This window comes from Alligator mississippiensis, chromosome 14 (assembly GCF_030867095.1).
Source record: "Alligator mississippiensis isolate rAllMis1 chromosome 14, rAllMis1, whole genome shotgun sequence".
In the NCBI taxonomy this organism is placed as follows: Eukaryota; Metazoa; Chordata; order Crocodylia; family Alligatoridae; genus Alligator; species Alligator mississippiensis.
Window position 1 is genome coordinate 42,556,998 of NC_081837.1, and position 24,877 is coordinate 42,581,874.

At 44.6% G+C, this 24,877-nt stretch overlaps 1 protein-coding gene across 2 annotated transcripts; it reads left to right on the top strand.

The window, feature by feature from the left end:
* The first annotated feature begins 757 nt into the window (after positions 1-757).
* LOC102574670 (complement component receptor 1-like protein) lies at positions 758-24,601 on the top strand. 2 transcript variants are annotated; one of them, XM_059717694.1, is made up of 14 exons: positions 758-977; positions 2,645-2,836; positions 7,720-7,819; positions 8,989-9,074; positions 10,337-10,546; positions 11,952-12,131; positions 13,521-13,620; positions 14,731-14,816; positions 16,104-16,313; positions 16,909-17,088; positions 17,784-18,011; positions 18,336-18,365; positions 19,017-19,077; positions 21,598-24,601. In XM_059717694.1, the coding sequence occupies exons 1-14, from the start codon at positions 890-892 to the stop codon at positions 21,647-21,649; spliced, it is 1,803 nt and encodes a 600-aa protein (XP_059573677.1). In that variant the 5' UTR covers positions 758-889; the 3' UTR covers positions 21,650-24,601. The 2 variants fall into 2 exon arrangements, with proteins under 2 accessions (XP_059573677.1, XP_059573678.1); XM_059717695.1 differs by having other exon boundaries at positions 759-977; positions 22,578-24,601.
* The last annotated feature ends 276 nt before the right edge of the window (positions 24,602-24,877 follow it).

The window sequence follows — 24,877 nt, forward strand, 5'->3', positions numbered from 1 at the left end:
GAGTGGAAAAAGTGGGACTCGGCACATAGCCATGAAACTAGAAGTGCCATGGTAGGACTTCTGGGTTCACTTTTGCCACGTCGATTGGCAGGGTAAGGTAAGGTACTGAAAGTTGACAACCACGGTTGTAGACCTCTGTGATTAAAGCTCTCATGTGACCAAAAAACTGTTTAAATGCTGCTGAAGGTAGCAGGAAGGCTGGGATTTCTGTTGTACAGCAAACCAGTTCACTTCTCATCCAAAAGAGTGCAGCGGTGCAGTACATGGTGCCACACACTGCGCATTCAGGTGTTTCCGGTGCTGCTGCCTTGCAGTGTGGGAGGGGGATTTCTGAGCCTGGGAGATCAAACAAAGCAGGGAGGTGTCCAAAAGTGCAGCCTGGCCTCCTGCATCATAGGCTGGCTGCTGGCCAAGCTCCAAGCTGCAGGAGCCTGCCTCCAGCCTCTGCTACCCCGCCTGGGCGGTGCTCGGGGACAGGCATCAGTGGCACAAAGTGAATCACAGGGAACCGCTGTGGCCGCGCGGGAGCTAATCCGCGTTAGTTACGCTGACGGTCTGGCCCACCGCTGCCCTTTCAGCGTCTCGCCCATCCAGCGCCGCGTCTGCAGCAGCGCACGTGGCGCCGCTGGCCGACCCCGCCCCCTCCGCTGCGCCGGCCAATGGGAGCGCGCGGGCCCCGCCCACCAAGCGAAACGCAGGGAGGGAGCGAGGCTTTTTATCTCTTCCCGACTCCCGTCCTCGTAGTCTCGCGCCTGCGCCCTGCCTGGCACCCACCTACTTGTGACGGCTCGCGGCCCTTTCGGCCGCCGTACTCCTCGCCTCGTCTCCTGAGGCGGCCCCGCTCTGCGGCAGGAAGGGCGACGGCTAGCAGAGAAGGGAAGCCGCCGCCATGACATGTCGCAGACGCCTCGCCCCGCGGCTGGGCCTCGCGCTGCTGCCCGCCCTGCTGCTGCCGCTGCTGCCCGGGGCCGCGCGCGGTGAGTGCGGCACGGCGGGGGAGGCTCGCTCGAGTATCGGCGGCTCCCGGGAGCGTCGGGCCTTGCCCCGCGCCATGAACGTGACGGGCCGCGGCTGCCGCGTGCGCCCCTATTAGTGTCACGGCCTGGCTCCTGCCCGGCGGGCGGGCGTGCGGCCGAGACCCGTTTTGGTCGTGTGACACCGGCAGGGCCCCGTGGGTGTCCTGGGGCGGCTCGCTACTGAATCGCGCCATGAATGTAACGTGCGTCAGGGCTGTGAGGCGGCTCCTTGCCCGCTGGGCGTGTGTACACCCGCCGGGGGACCAGCGCTAGCATTGGTACACCTCTTCTAAGCACTTGTCTAGCAGGCTGGCTGGCTGTTTGAATCCCTGGAGAGTAGCTTTTTTTATCGTGTGATAGCATAGCCGGCTTAAATATGTCTCCTGACTCACCGGTGAAGTGCGTGGTGTCTGTAACGTGTAGCACATCGTGCCACAGCACCGACCAGCATCGATAACCTCGGAGGTGCTGACTGAAGGAAGGCTGTTTGTCTCCGAGCCCGTCCAGCTCTCTGCTTCCTTTCCTGGGCAGTGGGGAAACCACTCCCTTGCCGTCCTTTTAAGCCAGCGATGCTCCAGCTCCCTGGGGGGCCTTAAACGAGTTTGTGTCAGGGTGCCACGCAACGTTGGCACTGTTCGGTGCGTGAACATGGTTCACAAGGGAAACCTAGGGATTTCCCATAGGAATCTGGAGCGTCAAAAGCTTTCTGCCTGTCGTGGTCTTCCTGAGTTCTTTGCTGCACACAAACTGCTCTGTTGTTCTGTGGTCAAAAAACAAGGGAAAACTAAGAGCAGGCGTTTCCAGGGGGAGCCTCCAGGCTGCCCAGGGATGCCGCGAGTCTAAGGAGGGTACGTTGAGCCTAAAGACGGTTGAGATCCTCTGCTTTAAACTGTTGCTAAACCAGCTAATGTCGTCTACTCTGTTTCATCTTGATCCCCTTGTAAAGAACAGATGTTTATTGCTCGTGTATCAGATCAGCGCTGATAAAAGGAAAATTAACGTTATCAGCAATCAGCTTTTTTTGGCTAGCGTAGCTGATAATGTCACTGATAAATACAGCGTTCATGCATGCAGTCACCGTGCATGTGCCCGGACGCTCTGGAGAGAGGCATCCGGCTTGTAAGTCTGTGGGGGCAAGGGGCATGGGGGTGCAGAGCAAGTCCCCCTACAGGAAGGCAGGGAGTGGGGCAGGGGTTGCCCAGCCAAGGGGGTGAAGGTGGCCCCAAGGGCCGGAAGCAGGATTTGGGGGAGGGGGGCTGAATGCATATCCTCCTCCCCAGCAGGTAAGTCTGTGGGGGAAGGGATGGAGGGAGGGGGAAGAAACGTGGGGTTGGGGAGAGATCGTTAAGTTGCTAACGTTAAGTTTGCTTTTATCGGTGCCGACCTGATATACAATCAGTATTTCGATGCAACCCTATTGTCCATTGCTTCTTTAGTTATTGCTGATTCCCCCTTTGTGTGCTTTGCTTAAGATTTCAGGCCATGATTCTCCAAAGAACTGAAGGGCGTTAGATGGCCAGATCCCACTGAAGCTCTGAGGACCAGTTTACATTTCCAGCCTCCATACCAGTCAAGATGTCATTTGTTTCTTTGCTTCCTGCTAAAGTTACTGTTCTTTTCTTTGATAGGTGATTGCGGCCCCCCTGACAGGTTACCCTATGCAGAGCTAGCGGATGCGTTTAAAGATCAGACCACCTTCCCCGTTAACAGCTCTGTGCAATACGTTTGTCGCCCAGGATACAGAAGAGACCCTTCCCTGGAAGCCGCTCGAATTTGTCGTGCAGGTTCATTATGGTCACGACCTGAAAAATTTTGTATAGGTAAGTTCCTCTTCCCCTCGCTCTGTTGTATCGGAGAGAATGAGTCAAGTAGTTGCTTTTAGAGTGGATTGAGCATTTTGTAAGAGTTTAATTTGGGACTAAAAAGGGATGCTGATTTGTCCCTTTTCCACCAGAGTTGTGCACGTGTGAGCTGTTTCTGTTTTCTGTCTGTCTTTAACAATCATCCTAAAAACACTCTTGATGTTTTCCATCAAACATAAACTGGACACACATGTGAAATGTGGATCTCACTGAAGTCTTGAAGTCGGTGGTAAACTTATTGTCTTAAATAACACAAGTGTTATGTATAGTGACTGCCTTATGAGGTAGAGCAGGAAAATAAAACACAAAGCATTGAATTTGTGAAGCTGCTCAAGCACCCCAGTGTGGTAATGGACTTGGAAAAAGAAAATGAATGTCAGAATTCAGTGCTGGTCTTGCAGCATTGTGTCGACGTTGATCAGGACACAGGAGTGAAGCAGGGGGAGTGGATGTGGTCCTTAGTAAGTTCAGGTAGTTACGTAGTCGATGTGACTGGAGACCCTAAGCTTGAGAACCGTTTACTTTCTTATGCATGAGATTTTCTGAACACTAAACCTTGCACGTTTGCCCAGGTTGCTGTGTTTTATAAGGATAAGCTTAAGCTTAGTGATCCATTTTTGAGGTCTTTTACCAAGACAACTCCGTTCTCCCCTCTTCTCAAATGTAGAAATATTCTCCCAGTATCTGTTTTTCTGTGTGCATGGATATTGGGCTGTTCTGGGATTATGCCACATGGTCTTAGGTGCACAGTTACTGTACTAATACTTTTGGGTGACAAGCAGTCTAGACCACTACCATTTGATTCATAGATTCATAGATGTTAGGGTCGGAAGGGACCTCAATAGATCATCAAGTCCGACCCCCTGCATAAGCAGGAAAGAGTGCTGGGTCTAGATGACCCCAGCTAGATACTCGTCTAACCTCCTCTTGAAGACCCCCAGGGTAGGGGAGAGCACCACCTCCCTTGGGAGCCCGTTCCAGACCTTGGCCACTCGAACTGTGAAGAAGTTCTTCCTAATGTCCAGTCTGAATCTGCTCTCTGCTAGCTTGTGGCCATTGTTTCTTGTAACCGCCAGGGGCGCCTTGGTGAATAAATCCTCGCCTATTCCCTTCTGTGCCCCCATGATGAACTTATAGGCAGCCACAAGGTCGCCTCTCAACCTTCTCTTGCGTAGGCTGAAAAGGTCCAGTTTCTCTAGTCTTTCCTCATAGGGCTTGGTCTGCAGGCCCTTGACCATACGAGTTGCCCTTCTCTGTACCCTCTCCAGGTTATCCGCATCCTTCTTGAAGTGTGGCGCCCAGAATTGCACGCAGTACTCCAACTGCGGTCTGACCAATGCCCGATAGAGGGGAAGTATCTCCTCCCTGGACCTATTCGTCATGCATCTGCTGATGCACGATAAAGTGCCATTGGCTTTTCTGATGGCTTCGTCACACTGCCGGCTCATGTTCATCTTGGAGTCCACTAGGACTCCAAGATCCCTTTCCACCTCTGTGCCACCCAGCAGGTCATTCCCTAGGCTGTAGGTGTGCTGGACATTTTTCCTCCCTAGGTGCAGCACTTTGCATTTCTCCTTGTTGAACTGCATCCTGTTGTTTTCTGCCCACTTGTCCAACCTATCCAGGTCTGCTTGAAGCTGTTCCCTGCCCTCCGGCGTGTCCACTTCTCCCCATAGCTTTGTGTCATCTGCAAACCTGGACAGAGTACATTTCACTCCCTCGTCCAAGTCGCTGATGAAGACATTAAAGAGTATCGGTCCAAGGACCGAACCCTGCGGGACCCCACTGCCCACACCCTTCCAGGTCGAGACCGACCCATCCACCACGACTCTTTGGGTGCGACCTTCTAGCCAATTCGCCACCCACCGGACTGTGCAGTCATCCACATCACAGCCTCTTAACTTGTTCACCAGTATGGGGTGGGATACCGTATCGAAGGCCTTCCTGAAGTCTAAGTATACGACATCCACCCCTCCTCCTGTGTCCAGGCGTTTCGTAACCTGGTCATAGAAAGAGACTAGATTGGTCAGGCACGATCTGCCCGCCACAAACCCGTGCTGGTTTCCCCTCAGCATAATTTGCCCTGCCGGGCTCTCACAAATGTGAGCCTTGATGATTTTTTCAAAGACTTTACCAAGGATGGAGGTGAGACTGACCGGCCTATAGTTGCCCGGGTCCTCCTTCCTCCCCTTTTTGAAAATGGGGACCACGTTAGCCCTTTTCCAGTCCTCCGGGACTTGGCCCGTGCGCCACGAGCATTCGAATATTCCCGCCAGTGGCTCTGCAGTGATGTCGGCCAGTGCCTTCAGCACCCTCGGATGGAGCTCATCTGGGCCTGCCCACTTAAATGCATCCAGTTCCTCCAAGTGACTCTGCACCATCTCAGGGTCTACGCATGGAAGTCTGGCACCTTGCTGCTGTCTCTCTACAACCCCAGTGAAAGACTTGTCGTGCCCCTCGCTTAGGAACACTGAGGCAAAGAACTCGTTGAGGAGTTCAGCCTTGTCCCCCCTATCTGTCACCAATTGTTTCTGCCCATTTAGCAGCGGTCCTATTCCTCCCTGGGCCTTCCTTTTAGTCCCAATATATCTAAAAAACAATTTCTTGTTGTCCTTTACTTGGGTTGCCATCCTCAGCTCCATGGTAGCTTTGGCCCGCCTAACTGCCTCCCTACAAGCACGAGCAGAGGAGGTATATTCATCTTTAGTGATCTCACCCTGTTTCCACTTTTTATGTGCTCCCCTTTTGGCCCTTAGGCTGCCCTGAATTTCTCTGGTCAGCCATGGAAGCCTCCTGGCCCCTTTCCCTCTTTTGCCTCGCTCGGGGATCGTCTTGCTTTGTGCCCGAAGGATCGTTTCCTTTAGGCACAGCCACCCTTCTTGGTCTCCCATCCCTTCAAAACTCCTACTCTGCAGTGCTTCCTTGACTAATCGCCTGAGTGCATTGAGATCAGCTTTCCTGAAGTCTAGCACTTTAACCGTACTAGTTACCTTACCCACTCGCCATCTTACGTTGAATTCTATTATAAGGTGATCACTGTCTCCCAAATGGTTACCGATCTGGAGGTCCCCTATCATGTCATCCCCTGTTGCCAATACCAGATCCAGTATGGCATTCCCCCTAGTGGGACCATGCACCTCCTGTGTCAGGTGGAGGTCCTGTACACAGGTTAGAAACCTGCGTGAGCGATAGGACCTTGCTGTCTGCGTCTCCCAGCAGATGTCCGGGTAGTTTAGGTCCCCCATGACTACCGCCTCTTTAGCTTTTATGGTCTCCGAGAGTTGCCTCAGGAGCCCCGCATCTATTTCTTCCCCTTGGTGTGGGGGGTCTGTAGCAGACCCCTACCACCAAATCCCTTTCTCCTTGCCCCCCATGTAGCCTAACCCACAATCCTTCTACTTCCTCAACCTCGGATTCTGTCTTGATGAGGGTTGATGTATACTGCTCACTGACATAAAGTGCAACCCCCCCCCCCCCCCTTTCTTCCCCGACCTGTCCTTTCTATACAATCTATAGCCCTCAATATGTACCGCCCAGTCATGGGATGAATCCCACCAGGTCTCTGTTAGCCCCACTAAGTCATAGGTGTTTAGTGCAAGCAGGAGCGCTAGTTCATCCTGCTTGTTCCCCATGCTCCTAGCATTAGTATATAGGCACTTGAGCCCTGCGACTGGTGCCTTTGCTGCCCCCCCGCTCCGAGTCCCAAGGGGCCCATTGTTCCTTACCTTCTCGTTTCTTACCTGTTCTGTAGTGCTGGTCTCCCCATGGCTTTCAGGTTCCCAATGTTCTCCTTCTTCAGGCTGGGCTGTCCTTGTGGGTGCCACATGGTTTGGTGGTCCACAGCTTCCCCTGCCCTCGTACTCCCCTCCCCCCGACGAGCCTAGTTTAAAGCCCGCCAGAGGAGATCCGCCAATCTAGTAGAAAACACACGCTTACCTTTGGGGGACAGGTGAAGCCCATCCCAGCTGAGCATGTCCCTCGTCGTGATGTGCGGGTCATTTTGCACATTTTGGTGCAAAAATAACTTGGAGTATAACCAGTTTATACTGATATGACAGCAGGGTGCCCGGAACGTAGCTGAATTACGAGGTGGCATTCTTGTGACTCGAGTGGCTCAGTCTAGGGGACGTGCTGTGCTTGTTGAACCTGAGCAAGCAACTAGCATCTGTTTGAGAGAGATGCTGGGAAGAAGTGGGAGTGGGGGAGAGGAAAGTAGGCACTTGATTACAGTCTGTTTCAGTCCAAGGGGCTTATGGTTTAGAAACCTGAATCTGAACATCCATGAAGTATGAATGCTGCTTTTTGCAAAGAGCATAAATGACAAGTGTGAGTACTTCTGTCAAGGAATATTTGCAGGAGTAGAGGAAGGCCTGGAGTTCTGGAGAGTAGAAGGTGAAAGTATGGGGACAGGTAGTTGTGGGATTTCAGTTGGGGGGCATCAGGGTGCTAAGATTGGGTGTTAGGGAGGATGAGTAGGTGGGTTACTGTTGGGAGCTATTTGTCAGGCCAAGAAGTCCCTGACCATGTGTGCGGGGGGGGGGCGGGGGTGGCGGCGGGCTGAGCCTTACTTTCTTCTTCCTACCCCCGTGCATGCTGGAGCTCAGGGTCCCTTCTCTCCCTGCAAGATAGAGTGTAATGGGTTGTGCTCAATTGAGGAGGGGTCTGACCCTCTTCTCCCGTGCGCGCCACCGGCCCCCCCCCCCCCCCCCCCCCCCCCCCCCCCGGGGAGCTGCGATCTGGGGGTTCCTAAAAGCAACTGACTTTCAAGTCTTGGACAACTAGGAAGTATGAGGTTAAAGGTACTATAGGGATGTCTAATTCCCATTTGTGTTCCCTTTCAGCAAAGCTCTGTGGTCATCCAGGAGACTTGCCAGATGGTTCTGTTCATATAGAGACTGATCTTAGTTTTGGTTCAACAGTGACATTTTCTTGTAATGAGGGGTAAGGATTTCAATGAATGCTTTTCCTTCCTCCTTTCTTGTACTACTGTGTTTTTGACCCAGCATTAAATTAAGACTTAATCTTTTAGTAGAATATTGTAGACTTAGGAATTTCTGAAGGATGTTTGCTGACAAGGTTCTTTGGTTTAATCCAATACTTTTAGTCCAATCCTTGAAGGCTATTGTGTGTTCTTTAAGAAATTACACTTGTCTTGTATGTCCAGTTTGAAAAGATTGAGTCTGATGTTTCCATTATAAAAAGTCGGTGTCTTTTTGTGCTTTTTAAGATGTAATATTTAAATCTTACAGTTTTAGCAGCCCTTTTCAGTTTACCAAAAAAAGCCTTTGTTCAGGCATTAATTTTTTAATTCCATGAGCTACTTTTAAAAATCATTTTTGTTCCTACTAAATGAATTTAGTGTACTTTAAATGCATTGAATACAATCGTAGTAGCTTTATAGGTTTCTCTAGGTCAGTGGTTCTCAAAATTTTGACACTCCTCTTGGAACATGCTAGCTCTTAGTTCTCACTGGGTTGTTTTTTTTGCCTACAATAAAACAGATCAATTTTTCTCTGTTGCAAAGACCTCAGAAAAACCACAGTTAGTTATTTTTGTTTAATGTATCTGTGTTCCTCTTGTAAGTCACATTTATGCCCCTAACATGTTGTGTGGCACCCTGCGGGACCCTTGAAAGGATCTCGAGGCACCCAGAGTGCTGCACCACCCCGGCTGAGAATCGCCACGCTATATACCTGACAACATTATGGTCCTGCTTCAAATAAATGAAGACAAAAGCACAGAGATTTTAAATTGTTGGTAACTCCCCCCCCCTCCCCCCCCCCTTTTTTTTTAACGGTATATACATGCTGCTTTGCTAATTGCAAAATGTGAACCACGGTGAGGGTTACGTATCTTGAAAAACGGACCTTCATCGACTTATGAGTTGGAATCATAGTTTTTACGTGCTGTTCTTCTGGCTTTCGTGTTTGGAATACGTGGCCAAATAGACGGTTTTTCTTGGCAAAGAGAATTGCAGCTTAAAAACTTGGTGCTGCTTCTTCATCTGTTGGTAGGACAGAAGTATATCCATGTGTATGAACTACTGGTTGGGAGCTTCCAGTAACTTGTTTGAAAGGTTTTTTTTGGTTTTTTTTTCTTCTCCTACTTAGGTACAGATTAATTGGACCACAGTTTGCTAGGTGTGAGATTGCTGGCAAAGGCGTTCATTGGAATGAAGAAATTCCACACTGCCAGTGTAAGTGAACGGTATCTGTTTATATATTTTAAGAGCAAGTTCTCCTTGTGCTATTCTATGCATCAGGTAAATTGTACATGAAAGGAAACTGATGACTAAAGAAAATAAAGTAGCTTCTTAACTTTTTTTACAAGCTATTGGATGCATGTGTGAAAGGACTGGAGTAAGGCTGTCCAAGTTACAGTAGCTAGTGTTTATGGGCTAAATTCAAACTTTTATTGAAGGATTTACCTTTGTACAAGTTTACCGTTTGAATGATCCATCACAGTGATTAACTCCAGATTAATGGATTACTGGAAGTTGTGATTGGCTTGATCTAATTCAAAGTGTCAGATTGAATCGCAGAGCAAAGTCAGATTAATAGGGTAACTGTTTTGTATTTTCCATTGAGCACATGTTGCAGACTTTTAGTCCTGTGAACTGATAAGGTGCAAGTCTTGGCGTCACTGACTGAAGTTTTAATGCAGAAATCTTTTATCCCTTACAACTATGAGATTGTCTATAGAATTTGTTTTGTATCGCCACTAGATTTGTATTTCGTAATGGGCTTTATTTGCAAATAACGTTAACGTGAATCTGCAGCTTATTTTATTGTTTTTCATGTTCTGGCTGTTGATGCGTTAGAGACCTAAACTTAACTGTGCGAGAGAATATTACAGTGGGGTTTTAGGAAAACATTTAGCCAGTCCTTAAAGGGTCTAAGTACCTAACGTTCTCGGAGAGATTACTTCATCTATTTTGCTTTTTTTTGGAAACTGTCATTGCAGAAATGTTAATACAATACAGTTTGTTTTCAGTTCTGTAATGAACTAGCAGTGTGTGTGTTGGTGTTCTTCAACATGGATGGTTTTTACACTTCCTGTTGTTGACCATAACAACATTACAGTTATCGGTTAATTCTAATAGAAAAATCTGCGTTATGTTGTACATTTCCATTTCCTCTTTATTCTTTCTGATATTTTTGGTGATGCTCTAGTTTTTCCTTTGGCCTTTTTTGCTAAACTAAGACAATTTATCGGATGCATCAGTTAATTTAGGGGAATTGCTATGTAAACCAGTATTCTTAACATGATGTCAGATCATCTGTAGTTGATACCTTGACAGTTCAGTCTCTGTAAATATTGCAGGAAAAATAGTTAAACCTGTTGTAATTATTTTTACTTGCTTAAATGCTTGCGCTGTTGCTTATAGATGTTGTACCTTGTAAATTTTGCTGTGGCTTCTTACACAACAGTTTTCTTCTTTATTTTAATATCCTGCAGCAATTCCATGTTTACCACCTCCAGACATAGAAAACGGGAAGCACTCTGGTGAACAGGAAGATTATACCTACGGGGCATCGGTAACTTACAAGTGTAATAACGTGCCGAGAGGATCGGTCCCTTTCTCACTTATTGGGGAGGCAACTATTTATTGTCGTTCCAATGAAGATAATAATGGAGTTTGGAGTGCACCCGCCCCTCAGTGCAAAGGTGGTTATTTTTTATTTTTTTTGTGTTGTTTATTCTCTGTGTGCATCTTTCTATAGTGAGAAGCTTTTCCGTTTAGTGATAAACGGTTCCTGGTTATCCCTGATTTAAATAAATAAAAAAATACATCACAAATTCTCTGACTATAAAAATCCCCAAATCCGTGATTAAAATGAAAGGCCCCCAGGCTCTGCTAGTGGCCCTTGCCCGCCCCCCCCCCCCCCCCCCAGCTCCTGCTCCCCCAGCCCTGCCAGAGGGGGCCCCCACTGCTATGGCTATGGGGCCAGGGACCTGGGTTTGCTGTCCCCTGTCCTTGGCAGGAGGCGAGGGCTGCTATTGCAGCAGAGCAGATCCTGACGCCACCTCCCCACCCCCCTCCTTCGTCCCACAGCCGACTGCCTGCTACTGGCTCAGGCTTGCGTTCTGGCTCCTTGCCACTGTGCGTACTTGCAGGGGGGACCTGTGCCCACCAGATCAGTGCGTGAGGATGGGGCTGCGTGCTGCGGGCTCCTGCCCTGCTGCCCTTCCCTGGGGCTTCTGCAGCTTGGCATGTGCAACCCACTACTGCAAAGAATAGCGGGGCCATGTAGGAAAGCTGCCTGCCACTGCGAGCTCTTGCTGTTTTGGCAACGCATCCCCTGCAGACGTGCACCAAGCATGACCAGGGAGAAATATCAGAGTGTGGACATTGCCAATATAGGGAAATAAGTAATACATTTCTCTTCTGGAACAATATTACATAATGTTGGCTACTTGGAATGTTTTCCTGTCCTAATGGACCTATGGTAAGCCCAAGGAAGCTCCTACTTCAGTCACATAACCTAAATGCTGTATTTTTTCACATATACACCTTTTTCCAAATTTAGTTGCTGGAAATCGGGGTGCGTATTTTAAGCAAGTAATGATGGCAATAGCAGATGCTGTCTCTGAGGGGAAAGCAAAGACACCTCTGCAAGTATTAAATGGGGCTCCATAATTGCTGCCTGTGGACACCTGCTCTCCCACCCCCCTCCCCTTCCCAGCAGCTAAGGGGAAAGGGAAGGGCTCGTGCTGCAGAAGCTGCTACTCTGTTACAGCTACTTAGCAGTATTTTCCAGGAAAGATCCTTTTTACTTCGTTCTGCCTTTCAAAACTGAGGCATTTCGTGTTTGGGGGCACGTTTTATATGAGAGAACACAGCATCGTTTGCCTGTAGTGTTTTTATCTTGATCTTAATACACTTCATAAGGGCTCATTTAAAACACTTGACCTCTTTTTCTTTCCTTGTCCACATCCTAGGAAATGTGTTGGAGGAATACATTTAAAATTTGGTTCACTGGAAATAAAAAACCTGTTTGTGGTGTCTGTAAAATAAAAGTGCTGCCTACAAATGTTTCAGAGCTTTCTGTTCTTTTATACTTTCTTTCAGTGGTCAAGTGTCCAGAGCCAGCAGTTCCAAATGGGAGAAGAGAAACTGCATATTCACCTGACTATATTTATAGAAGCAGAGTTATTATGAAATGCCTTCCTGACTACGTCATGATTGGAAGTGATGTGATTGAATGCCAAGAGAATAATACCTGGCATCCTGAATTGCCAGTTTGTCTACGTAAGTGTGAATAGGAATTGAATTTCTCATTGGTGATGCAGTGAATCCTGCACAGGTTGTTTGAATCGCAAAATGAATCCGGTATGTTACCTGAAACCAGTAACTAGATGACCTGAGGAATGACTGGGTTGGCTAGCGAATCTGTATGACTTGTAAAGCTGAACTGTGATGCTGATGTGAACTGCATGTTGGTTTGGTTTTTTGGGGGTGGGGAGGTGGGAAAAGGGGATGGGATTGGCCAGTTAAAAAGTACCTTTTTGTGCCAACCCTTTTGGGGTTTGCAATGGACTTTTGCAGGTTGTGTACTATAAACTGGCATTGTGCATATTTAACATGCCAATGTCAACATAAATATAATTGCTCATCAAGCCTTAAAATAGGGTTAGCAGAGTACTGCTTGTTTCTTTGTGAACGTGTGCCTGTAAAGTACCTCAAAGTGTGAATCAAGGCCAGTGATCCTCTCAGTGGAGAAGACAACTCCCTTCTCCCTTCTTTTCCAAAACGTAGAAATATTCTCCCAGTACCTTTTTTGTGTGTGCCTGGATATCAGGCTGTTCTGCTAATATGCTACATGGTCTTAGCTGCCCAGTTACTACACTGACCCTTTTGGGGGGAAAAGCAGTCTAGACCACTACCACTTGGGTGAACAACAAACGCACAGTATAACCAGTTTGGATGACCACAGGAAACCTGGAACGTAGCTGAGCAGGTGGCGTTCTCGTGACCCAAGTGGCTCAGTCTAGGGGACATGCTGTACTTGTTGAACCTGAGCAACACCCAACCAGCAGTTGTTTGAATTGGGTGCTGGGAAGAAGCTTGGGGGGAAAGTAGGCTCTTGATTACAGTGTTTCAGTCCAAGCAGCTTACGGCTTAGAAATCTGAATCTGAACATCCATGAAGCGTGAATGCTGCTTTTTACGAAGAGAATAATTGATGCATGCGAGTGTTTGTGTCCTGGAATATTTGCCATAGTTAAGGAAGACTTGGGGTTCTGGAGAGTAGAAGAGGGAGTATGGAGACAGGTAGTTGTGGGGGTTCAATTCAGGGAGCATCAGGGTGCTGAGATGGGGTGTTTGGGAGAAAGAGTTAGGTGGGTTTGTGTTCGGAGCTATTTGTCAGCCCAAGAGGTCCCTTGCCACATGGCCTCACTTTGTCCTTGTCCCCACGCGAGCTGGAGGTCTGGGGTCCCTTCTCTCCCTGCGAGATGCAGTGTAATGAGTTGTGCTCAATTGGGGAGGGGCCTGACCCCCCCCCCGCCCCCCCCCGCCTCAGGGGGAGCTGCAGTCTGGGGGTTCCTAAAAGCAACTGAAGTTCAAGTTTTGGAAAACTAGGAAGTGTGAAGTTAATGTCTTTTAGGGACACCTAATTCCCATCTTTGTTCCCTTTCAGGTATGTCCTGTGATCATCCAGGAGACCTGCAACATGGTTCTGTTCATACAGAGACTGGTCTTGGTGTTAATTCAACAGTGACGTTTTCTTGTAATGACGGGTAAGTATTTCAGTGAATGCTTTTCCTTCTTTCTCTCTTGTACTACTGTTATTTAGCCAGCATCAAATTAAGACTTAGTCTTTTAGTAGAATATTGTAGACTTAGACATTTCTGAAGGCTTTTTGTGTGTTCCTGAAGAGTCTGAAATTACACTTGCCTTGTATGTCCACTCTGAAAAGGTTGAGTCTGGTATTTCCATTATAAAAGAAGTGGGTGTTTTTTCTGCTCTTCAGGGTCTAATATTTTAACTTTTCAGTTGCAGCAGCCCTTTTCAGTATACCAAAGCTAGTCTTTGTTCAAGCATTTTTTTTTTTTTTTAAATTTCAAGAGCTACTTTAAAAAATTATCTTGGTTCCTACCAAAGAAATGTTGTGTATTAAATGCATTGAATACCTGCTTTGTAGCTTTTCTGGTTTCTCTAAACGGGTGGTTCTCAAACTTTTTACACTTGAGAACCCTGTGTGTTGACTCAAGGCACCCCTTGGAACATGCTAGCTCTTAGTTTCCACTCTCTTTTTTTGCCTACAGTAGAACACATTAGTATTTCCATTGCAAAGAACTCAGAAACACCACAACTATAGATTTCCGTTTAAAGTCTCTGGGTTCCGCTTGTAAGTCACAGTTACAACCCTATAACATGTTGTGTGGCACCCTTGAAAGGATCTCGAGGCACCCAGGGTGCTATGACCCCCTGGTTGAGAGTCACTGTTCTAGAGACCTGACAACGTCAAGGTCCTGCTTCAAACAAATTAAGACAAAAACACCGAAATTTTTAATTGGTCAGTTTTTTCCCTTCTTTAACAGTATATTGATGCTGCTTTGGTTATTGCAAAATGTGAGCCATGGTGAGGGTTACACATCTTGAAAAACAGACCTTCATCGACTTATGGGTTGGAATCGCTGTTTTCACATGCTGTTCTTCTGGCTTCGGTGTTTGGAATACGTGGCCAAATAGACGGTTTTTCTTGGCAAAGAGAATTGCAGCTTAAAAACTTGGTGCTGCTGCTTCATCCGTCGGTAGGACAGAAGTCTATCCATGAGCATGAGCTGCTGGCCGGGAGCTTCCACTAACTTATTTGCAAGGATTTCCTTTTTTTTTCTCCTACTTAGGTACAGATTAATTGGACCACAGTCTATTCGATGTGTATTGTTTAGCAAACATCTTGATTGGGATAGACCAATTCCACACTGCCAGCGTGAGTTAAACAGATACTATTATATGTTCCAAGAGCAAGTTTTCATTATGCTGTTCTATGCAATAGGTTTATTAAAGGAAACTTCAAAGGAAACTTATGACTGTAGAAAATAAAGTAGCTTCTTAACTATTTTACAAGCTATTGGCTGCATGTGTGAAGGAAGGACTGGAGTAAGGCTGTCCAAGTTATGGTAGCTAGTGTATATGAGCCAAATTCCAACTTTAATTGAAGATTTTATCTTTGTACAAATTTACCTTTTGAATGATCCATCACAGTGATTAACTCCGGATTAATGGATCACTGGAAGTTGATTGGCCTCAATCTAATTCAAGTGTCAGATTGAATCAAAGGAAAGTTGCATTAATATAGGGTAACTGTTTTGTTTGGCAGTATTTTCCATTTAGCACACGTTACAGATTTTTAGTCCTGTGAACTGATAAGATGCAAGTCTTGGTGTCATTGACTGAAGTTTTCATACAGAAATCTTTTATCCCCTAAGACTATAAGATTGTCTATAGAATTTGTTTGTATCGCCAGTAGATTCTTATTCCATAACTAGTTTTATTTGCAAATTAACATTACCATGAATTTGTAGCTTTTTGTTTGTTTGCTTGTGTTTTTATGTTCTGGCTGTTGATGTATAAGCAGCTAAACTTAACTGTGTGAGGGAATATTACAGTGGGATTTTAGGAAAACATTTAGCCAGTCCTTAAAGGGTGTCAGTACATAACAGTCTCAGAGAGATTACTTAATCTATTTATTTATTTATTTTGGAAACTGTCATTGCAGAAAAGTTTTAATACAATACCGTTTGTTTTCAGTTCTGTAATGAAATAGCAGAATGTGTGTTGGTGTTCTTCAACAAGGTTTCCACGCTTCCTGTTGTTGACCGTAACAGCATTACAGTTATCACTTAATTCTAACAGAGAAATCTGCGTTATGTTTTACATTTCCATTTTCTCTTTATTCTTTCTGATATTTTTGGTGATGTCCTAGTTTTTTTTTCTTTGGCTTTTATTTGCTAAACTAAGATAACTTATTGGATGCGTCAGTCAATTTAGGGGAATTGCTATGTAAACCAGTATTCTTAACATGATGTCAGTTCATCTGTAGTTGATACCTTGGCAGTTCAGTCTCCTTAAGTATTGCAGGAAAAATAGTTGAACCTGTTGTAATTATTTTTACTTGCCTGAATGCTTGCACTGTTGCTTATAGATGTTGTACCTTGTAAATTTTGCTGTGGCTTCTTACGCAACAGTTTTTCTTCTTTGTTTTAATATCTTGCAGCAATTCCATGTTTGCCACCTCCAGACATAGAAAACGGGAAGCACTCTGGTGAACAGGAAAATTATACCTACGGGGCATCGGTAACTTACAAGTGTAATGATGTGCCGAGAGGTTCGGTCCCTTTCTCACTTATTGGGGAGGCAGCTATTCACTGTAGTTCTGATGCAGAAAAAAATGGAGTTTGGAGTGCACCCGCTCCTCGATGCAAAGGTGGTTCATATTATTTTTGTTGTTGTTTATTCTTTGTATTCATCTTTCTATGGTGAGAAGCTTTTGAGTTTAGTGATAAACTGGGGTCCTGGTTTTCCCTAATAAAAAAAATCACAAATTCTCTGATAACCCTCAAATCCACAATTAAAATCTAAGGCTGCCCTAACTACAGCTCCTGCTCCCCCAGGCTTTCTGGAGGGGAGCCCCTGCTGCCTGGGCTATGGGGTCAGAGGCTCTGGCTCCCTGCCACTACTTAATTATTCTTGCTTAACAATATTTTCAAGGAAAGATCCTTTTTCCTTCACTCTACCTTTCAAAAATGAGGCATTTCTTGATTGGGTGCATGTTTTATGTGGGAGAAAAGGGCATTTATTTGCCTGTACTGTTTTGATCTTGATGGCGATACACTTCATAAGGGCTTATTTAAAACACTTGACCTCCGTTTCTTTCCTTGTCCAAGTCCTAGGAAATGTGTTGGGGGAATACATTTTAAATTAGGTTCACTGAAAACAAAAACCTGTTCATGGTGTCTGTAAACTAAAGGTGCTGCCTACAAATGTTTCAGAGCTTTCTGTTCTTTTATACTTTCTTTCAGTGGTCAAGTGTCCAGAGCCAGCAGTTCCAAATGGGAGAAGAGAAACTGCATATTCACCTGACTATATTTATAGAAGCAGAGTTACTATGAAATGCCTTCCTGGCTATGTCATGATTGGAAGCGATGTGATTGAATGCCAAGAGGATAATACCTGGCATCCTGGATTGCCAGTTTGTCAAAGTAAGTATGAACAGGAATTGAATTTCTCATTGGTGATGCAGTGAATCCTGCACAGATTGTTTGAATCACAAAATGAATCCGGTATGTTACCTGAAACCAGCAACTAGATGACCTGAGGAATGACTGGGTTGGCTAGCGAATCCGTGTGACTGTTAAAGCTGAACTGTGATGCTGATGTGAAACTGTATGTTGGCTTGGTTTTCTGAGGGGGGGAGGTGGGAAAGGGGGATGGGATTGGCCAGTTGAAAAGTACCTTTTTGTGCCAACCCTTTTGGGGTTTGCAATGGAATTTTGCAGGTTGTGTACTATAAACTGGCATTGGTGCATATTTTACATGCTGATGTCAGTGTAAATATAACTGCTCATCAAGCCTTAACATAGTGTTAGCAGAGTACTGCTGGTGTATTTGTGAAAGTGTGCCTGTAATGTACCTCGGAGTGTGAATTAAAGGCTAGTGACCCTCTCTGGACAAATGCCATTGCAAATTCGCTAAGTAAATGGAGATGATCATAGTTTGGTATTTAGTGGCAATTGATGCCCTACCTGCTTTTGGGAGGTTGCCCATGGCATGCATAGTTGTCCGTTTCTGGGGTTGTTTTGTACAAGCTTGCAAGTATAGGTTCAGGGAAGATTCCTTGAATTTTCTTTCTGTGTTAGGCTGAAAAAGAAGCGTCTCTTTCTGTTTCCACTTCCAGCCACCGTCTCAGTTAGCTCAGCCTCAACTCCTACTGCAACTGTCCTGGTCATTGCTCATGGAAGAATAATTGATGGACCAAAGCCGCCATATGCTGTTGGAGATAACATTACAATTGAATGTGATGCAGGCTACACGCTACATGGGGAAGCTAAGATTCAGTATGTTGGTGGAAATCAGTGGAAGCCGGGAATTCCATCGTGTCACTTAAAGGAGGGGTTAAGTACAGGTAAGTAAAAACAAGCAACTGTCAACGCACACAAACACAAATGACTCCCTTTTGTGTGGTCCTGTAATACTGTCTGTGGGTCAGAGATTGGGTGGGGTGGGAGGATGCATTCCCAGTTCTGAAAAATCATTCATGCAAGTTTCCTAAGGCATTTTTTTAAAGGATTTTCACGTGTCTTAAATGATTTTCTCTTAAATCCACAAAAAGCATTTAGTTTGTAGGTTATAAAGTCAAAATAAATATATGTTTCCCCTAGCCTGTGTAATTAATTGGTATGCATGCCATTTTTATGATGATTAATTCACTTGCCTTTTTTTATTTTAGGTGTAATCGTCACCCTCTGTATTGTTTTTGGTAAGTAATTTTATTTAAACTGAATAGGAGATGCACCAAAGCCTGTTTTTCTTCTTACCTGTTTATGGAGAATAGCTACTTTTCACTTGATTGTGTGTGATTGTAAGGGTGAACTGGCAATTTTGCCTTTCAAATGCATGTGTATTGGGAAAGTGCGTGTGCATTCCTGAAAAAGAAAAGAAAACCGTTTGGTTTTTCTTAGCAACGTAGCAGTCTCGATATGGTGTCTGCTTTTTGCAGGGGAAGGAGGGGGAATCAATAGGTGAGAGAACTTAAATTCCAAGGCAGGTTTTCACTTTTCCACAGTGTGTTGCTGCATTCTACAAACAACTAGAATGATGTGGGTTCTGAAATAAAAGATGATCTCATGGACTGACATCTCTTCCTTGCTCAGTTTACCCAACATCCTCAGACCACAGGGTGCATGATTTTAGTATTGTGGAGACTCTTCTGAGCAAGGAAAAGTTTTGTTAAAGCAGGTTTTAGTAAACATTCAGCTGTGAGGAAGAGCTGCGTGAGTCTGTGATTAAACAGGTACAGGCCTTCTCAGGAAAGTCTCAAGGGTCCCTCCCAAAGCGCTACAGTCTGGAAATGGCCTGTTCTGTAAGTTAGTGGCGAGCCTGACCTCGGACTGTCTTGGTTTTCTTCCAGGTGCCCTTGTGGCGTCACTAGCAGGATATGGGGCCTATAAGAAACTGCATTCACGGAAAAGGTGAGTAAACCGTGATCATCTCTTAGTGTCCTTCCTCCGGTGTGAACGAGTGCTCCAGTATATTGAGCTTTACCAGCTTCTGTTTTTAAACACCCAAACACATCAGAAGAGTTCTAGTTTTGTACCTGCTGTCTATGTAAAGTTTCAGAACGTATTCAGTCCTTCGTTGCTGGCTTCTGATCGTTACCCCACCGTTAGCTAATTTATACGGGTTTACTGCAATGCAAAGTGTTAAGTGCATTTAAGCTGGATTTGTGTGAAGATCACTGCTATTCTTCCCAGGGGATGATTAAAGTTTTGCCTGTCTCTGCCTTGCAACGCACTAGTTTTTCCATAGTAAAATTGGTGATGGCCCTGATTTGTGCTGTGTTCCATCAGTTATGAAACTTTGGCAGCATGAGGGCAGCATCTGTGCCACTCCACAGTCACCCAGTTGGCTGAAAACTCCATTGTGTACTGCTCGAAAAGCAATGGATTGCTGATGAACTAGAGTTAGTCACAAAAGCATATGGTAAAAAGAGCACGCATACTTCAGTATACGAGTAGTTACAGTTGACTTCAGAATAAGTTGCATTTTTCAGTGTTTTTCTTAGTCCAAGGCTCTTTATGAAGGTCTGATGTTCATGCTTCTTTTACGTGAGGCCCCATGTAGCTTGGAAAATTGTAACAGAATTTAAACTCCATTTGTGTTTTTTGTGGTGGATTTGAGCAGTTGGTGTCCTGTGAACACTATATTTTGTGTGATGAGAGCATATGTGCATGTGTATTTTTGTTTTTCTGGCTGAAAAATTCTATTAAATGCATGCTTAGTCCTTTGCAACAGAAATATTGTCACTTGAAATTATAGTGGACATCTTGCCGTGGTTATGTACCAAAGGATAACATTGCAGATGTATTTTCATGTCAATATGCTAGTAGCTCAAGTTATCAGGAAAGTGGTTTTGATTTTTGTAAAATACCTTTTATAAGTCAGGGATATTACTGTGTTACATGGACCTGGTGGTTTTTGAGCTCTGAGTCGGGTGCCTTCTTATCGCTTGCTGCTGCTGCTGTTGGTCTTATATGCAAATAGTCAAATTGTACCAGAGAGTGAACTACCCTTTTGTCTCTGCATTGGCTTCGGCTCAGTCCTGAGGGGTTTAGTGTTAATATGCTGTACTGATTCTACTGTGAAAGGTGTTCAGTCCACAGTCGTATCAGTCTGGCCTCTTTCAAAACCACAACATTTGCACTTGAGTTTCCTAAAATAAATCCCCAGAACGATTTGCTTGCCAACACTGGATAGAAAGTGACCTCTTCCAGGATATCTGATTCTGTGTCCAAAGTTTAGACAGATAGACCGGGTCATTCATGATATCCTTCATTATTTTCCCTCCTGGCTTTTCCCAAAAGGTATATTAGAAAACATCTGATACTGCTTTTTTTCTGAGGGGCGGGCGGTGGTAAGATATACTTGGGTAAAGCTTAAGTCTTATGCAGGTGGTTTTCTGTCTTCTATGCATTTTGCAGTTTTGTTCAGCCTGGGGCTTAAAAACTTTCCCTTTCAAGTCAGTGTACCACTTGGAAAGGTTCACAGCTACTTAGTAGGATGTTTCTAATTGAGTCTAGAGATGAGTTTTGCTGCTGCCGAAGGGGTTACTGGCCCTTGTCACGTGTGTGCGAGTAAGAATCCATTTCTCCAGTCCACTGTCTTAGATGTGACAGCTACATTGCTAACTTCTTCTTAATTATAACTTGTAATTCTCAGCATGCAGCTCCAAGAATGCCTCCTAGTCAGTGGTTTAGAGCAGTAACACATACTTGACCGTTTCGGGGGGGAAAAAAAGAGACACTTTTTCTATCTTTCGGTTCTCACGGCTTTTTTCTGGCAACATAATTAAGAAGTGCAAGTCAAATGTTGTTTCTTGAACAACAGTCTGCTGTACTCTTTGGAACGCATGAAAACGATTGCTAGTCAGTTGGGGGAACCCCTAAAATGTCAATCCTCAGGTGCTAACCTGAACCACGCCTGACTACACAGCGAAAAAGGAGATTTTCTCAGTTCCGTTATCACAAATTGTGATTCTTCATCTGTGCGGCGTTCATGTGCCTGTAACAATCTTTCAAAGTGAGGAAGTGGCTCATTTAAGGTTTTTAGCTGATCAGAGTTGAGAGCAGAGTTTATTTTATGCCGTTTTGCAATCTCTAATACTATTATGACACAGTTTATTCAATAACTGAATGAATCCATGCTGCCTAATGTGCTTCTAGTATTCAAGTGCTTGCTAATTAATCAGTTACCAAACTATTAAACAGAATAGCATGAACCTATTTACTGCTGGTGCACTTCAGAAAGAGCTACGGTTTAAATGTTTATTATATCTGAAATAACAGGAACGTAACTCATTTTGCACTACTTCCTTTTTGTAATAGCAAAATTAGGGCACTTTTTTTCCAAGTCATTCATGTACATATTGAAACGGACAAGATTTTGTGAAAAATAGATTTTTGACTCTTAACTGTACTTATTTTTGTTCATAGGGAAACTGCCTGCCCCCCAGCCACCGCGGAATACACTGCTTGTAAAACATGATTGATCATTTTGGGGGGGGGTGAAGTTAAATGAGCCTTTCAGAGATGGAAAAAGGACTGCGCTTGCCCTGAATTTGTCTGACAATTGTTAGTCCCTGCTTTCACCAGAGTTGAAGATGTCATGGCAGAATCTTTACTCTTCATTATTGTTACCTGTTTTGGTTGATGAATTTTAAGGAAGGCAAAAACCTATGTCATCCCTTTCAGCTCCATCTGTTGTCTTTCTCTGGTAGTAATTTTGTCTGTAGCTTTCTCTAGTCAGCGAGGAAGTTTGTGTTAGTGCTAGACAGCTGCTGCCTTTTCTCTCTTGCAGTCTTGCTCTCCTTACAGAAGAGAGTGTTGAAGGAAAGATGACTTGGTAGGGCCTTAATATGACTCCTGTGTCACTACAAAGATTTTGACATTTAGATGTTGTTCTTTTAAAGCACTTGAATTCTGTTAATTATTCTTTCTGAAGAAAGCAGCACTTATTTGTCTAGATGAATGTTTTTGCACGCTTGCTTTCTTAAGTTTGCCAATGGTTATGTATATTTGCTTGAAAACTAAATTATTTATTTTCCTTTTGAATATATTGTTGATTGACTTTGGAGTTGTTTTACCATTCTCACTCCTCTATTGCGGGAGTTTTCTTGTAGGCTGCCAAGAACCAGATTGAATTCCCTGTCGGGAATATCCTTGTTCAGGTTTTAGTTTACCAAACTATTAAACAGAATAGCATGAACCTGTTTACTGCTGGTGCACTTCAGAGAGAGCTACGGTTTAAATACTTATTGTCTGTGAAATATCAGTAGCATAACTCTTTTTGCACTTCTTCCTCTTCGTAATAGTAAAACTAGGGCACTGTTCTGCAGATCACTTAGTCGCGTATTGAACAGGATTTTGTGAAAAATAGGTTTTTGACTCTTAACTGTACTTACTTTTGTTCATAGGGAATCTGCCCTCCAGACATCCACTGCTAAATACAGTAGCTATAAACCATGATTGATCATTTTTTGGGGAAGTTCAATGAGCCTTTGAGAGATGGAAAAAGGACTGTACTGCAACGAATCTCCCAGCAATGGAGTTGACACCACTGTGCTGAATGAAGGAGAGTGGACCACGTGTACCCGCAGGGGGAAGAATAAAGACTATGAAAGCAGCCTAAAGGTGCTGGGAGAGGCTGTCTGGAGCTTGGGGTGACAAAGGGCTAAGCAGCTGCCAGGAGGGGTAGAGAGCAGGGCTCCTTTTTGGTCCTTGGTTGGTTTGTTTGCACAAGCCTGCAGGCTCTGCAAAGCCTTTGGAAGATGAGGCTCAGAAGGAAAAGTGATAGCTTCTTTGTTTAATTTTCTTTGCTTGTGTTGCATTGCTGAGAAGCCTCAGGTGGCCCCTGGGCATACTCTATTAGCCTTGCTGCAGCAGAGGTGAGCCCCCTGGACAGCGAGTCCCTAAACCAATGCCAGCTGCAAAGGTGAAAATGGTTGGCCTCACTGGCATGGCCAAACATGGAGAGCTGTGATCTACCCAGAATCTGCCCATTGCAGCTTACAAGGTTTAGTTGCTGCTTTCACTAGAGCTGAAGATGTCATGGCAGAATCTTTCTTTTCATGATTGTTTCCTGTATGGGATGATGAATTTTAAGGAAGGCAAAAACCTGTCATCCCTTTCAGCTCCATCTGTTGTCTTTTTCTCCTAGTAATTTTGTCTGTAGCTACCTCTAGTCAGCAAGGCGTGGTTTGTATTGGTACTAAACAGCTTCCTCCTTCTCAGTGTTGCTGTCCTTATAGAAGAGACTTGAAGGAAAGATGACTTGGATAGGGCCTTAATATGACCCCTGCCTTGCTAAAAAGATGTTAATGTTTAGATGTCATTCTTTGAAAGCACTTGGATTATTTTAAGTATTCTTTCTGAAGAAAGCAGCACCTGTTTGTCTATATGAATATTTTTGCACACTTGCTGTCTTAAGTTTGCCAACAGTAATATATGTTTCAACACTAAATTATTTTATTTCCCTGCTTTTGAAAATATTGTAAAACGACTACAAAGTCGATCCACCGTTCTCACTCCTTCTCTATTGGGGAAGCTTTCTTGTAGGCTGCTAAGAACCCAATAGAAGTCTCTGTTGGGAATATCCTTGCTCAGGTTTTAAGTTTATGGTAAACCGATAAAAAACACTGAAGTGGTGTGCTGGTACATAGATGCTAGTAACTGCACTGTAAAGCAGGATTATTAGACAGGAGGGATTATGAAATAATCCAATGTTCTAATTAACTTCTAAAATTCTGTCATGTGCACCTGCTGCATCTCTGTGTGCAGATAAAAGATCAACCAAAGTTACTCCACTGACATAGGTCAGAGAATTATTGGATTGGGCTTTCTTGCATTGGAAGTCGGTCCCTGATGTATATAGTTCAATGTGAGGTCCCACAGCCTCACAGACAAGTTGTCTGTAGACGTCTGTTTGAAAAGAAGCTGATACCTGTGACTTAATAATTTCATTATCAATATTGTGTATATATTATGGCAGGCTAGGTAGACAGTTCAGCCAGGGAGTGACCTTTTTTTTGGTATAAAAGGTGGCCATTTCGACTCAGGTGGTTGAAGCCTTGTTTATCAATGTAAATGCTGGTTGTGCTTTTGATATGGATGTATATAGTTTCTTAGCACTCACTTTATGGTTGTGCAATATGATTTAATGTCATTTAACATGTGCTGTGTGCAAAAGGATGCAAGGCTTTGGGCAGGTCTCCAAGTGAATATCTAAAATCCTAATTGGTCTTGTTTCTGCTTCTCCATGCTGAGGCCCTGACCCTGCAGAGACTTCCTGTTGTCATCACTGGATAGCTAGATTCCACCTACAGTGCCTTTTACCATACTGTTTTTGATCTGTATATGCAAACGGTAAAGGCCTATTAAAAGTTCTGTCTCATCTAAAGTGCTGTAATAATGTCTTATTAATAAAGAGAAGTGCATCTTATTAGTGACAAGTGTTTTGTCTTTTATTTGTCCCTTAATCAATGGATATTCTGTACTTTTTCACAAAAGTAGGTTCTGAAATTGTGTGGTATTCTTGACAGAACTGACAAGTTCAAAAATTGACAGCCTGAGTGGACAGATACAGGCTCATTGATATTTGGGCACTGAAGTAGAGTTAATCTGCCCGTAAAGGCACTGAGCAGTGTCGTATTGACTTCAGTGAGGGTTGAGGGTTTGGCTGTCCATCTGAAAATGATATCGCTTGCATTTAGGGCCT

Coding starts and splice junctions, on each gene's coding strand:
- LOC102574670 (XM_059717694.1), top strand. CDS start 890: ATGACATGTCGCAGACGCCTCGCCCCGCGGCTGGGCCTCGCGCTGCTG. Junction 7,820..8,988: donor ACATTTTCTTGTAATGAGGG/GTAAGGATTTCA, acceptor TCTCCTACTTAG/GTACAGATTAATTGGACCAC. Junction 17,089..17,783: donor TGGATTGCCAGTTTGTCAAA/GTAAGTATGAAC, acceptor TTCCACTTCCAG/CCACCGTCTCAGTTAGCTCA.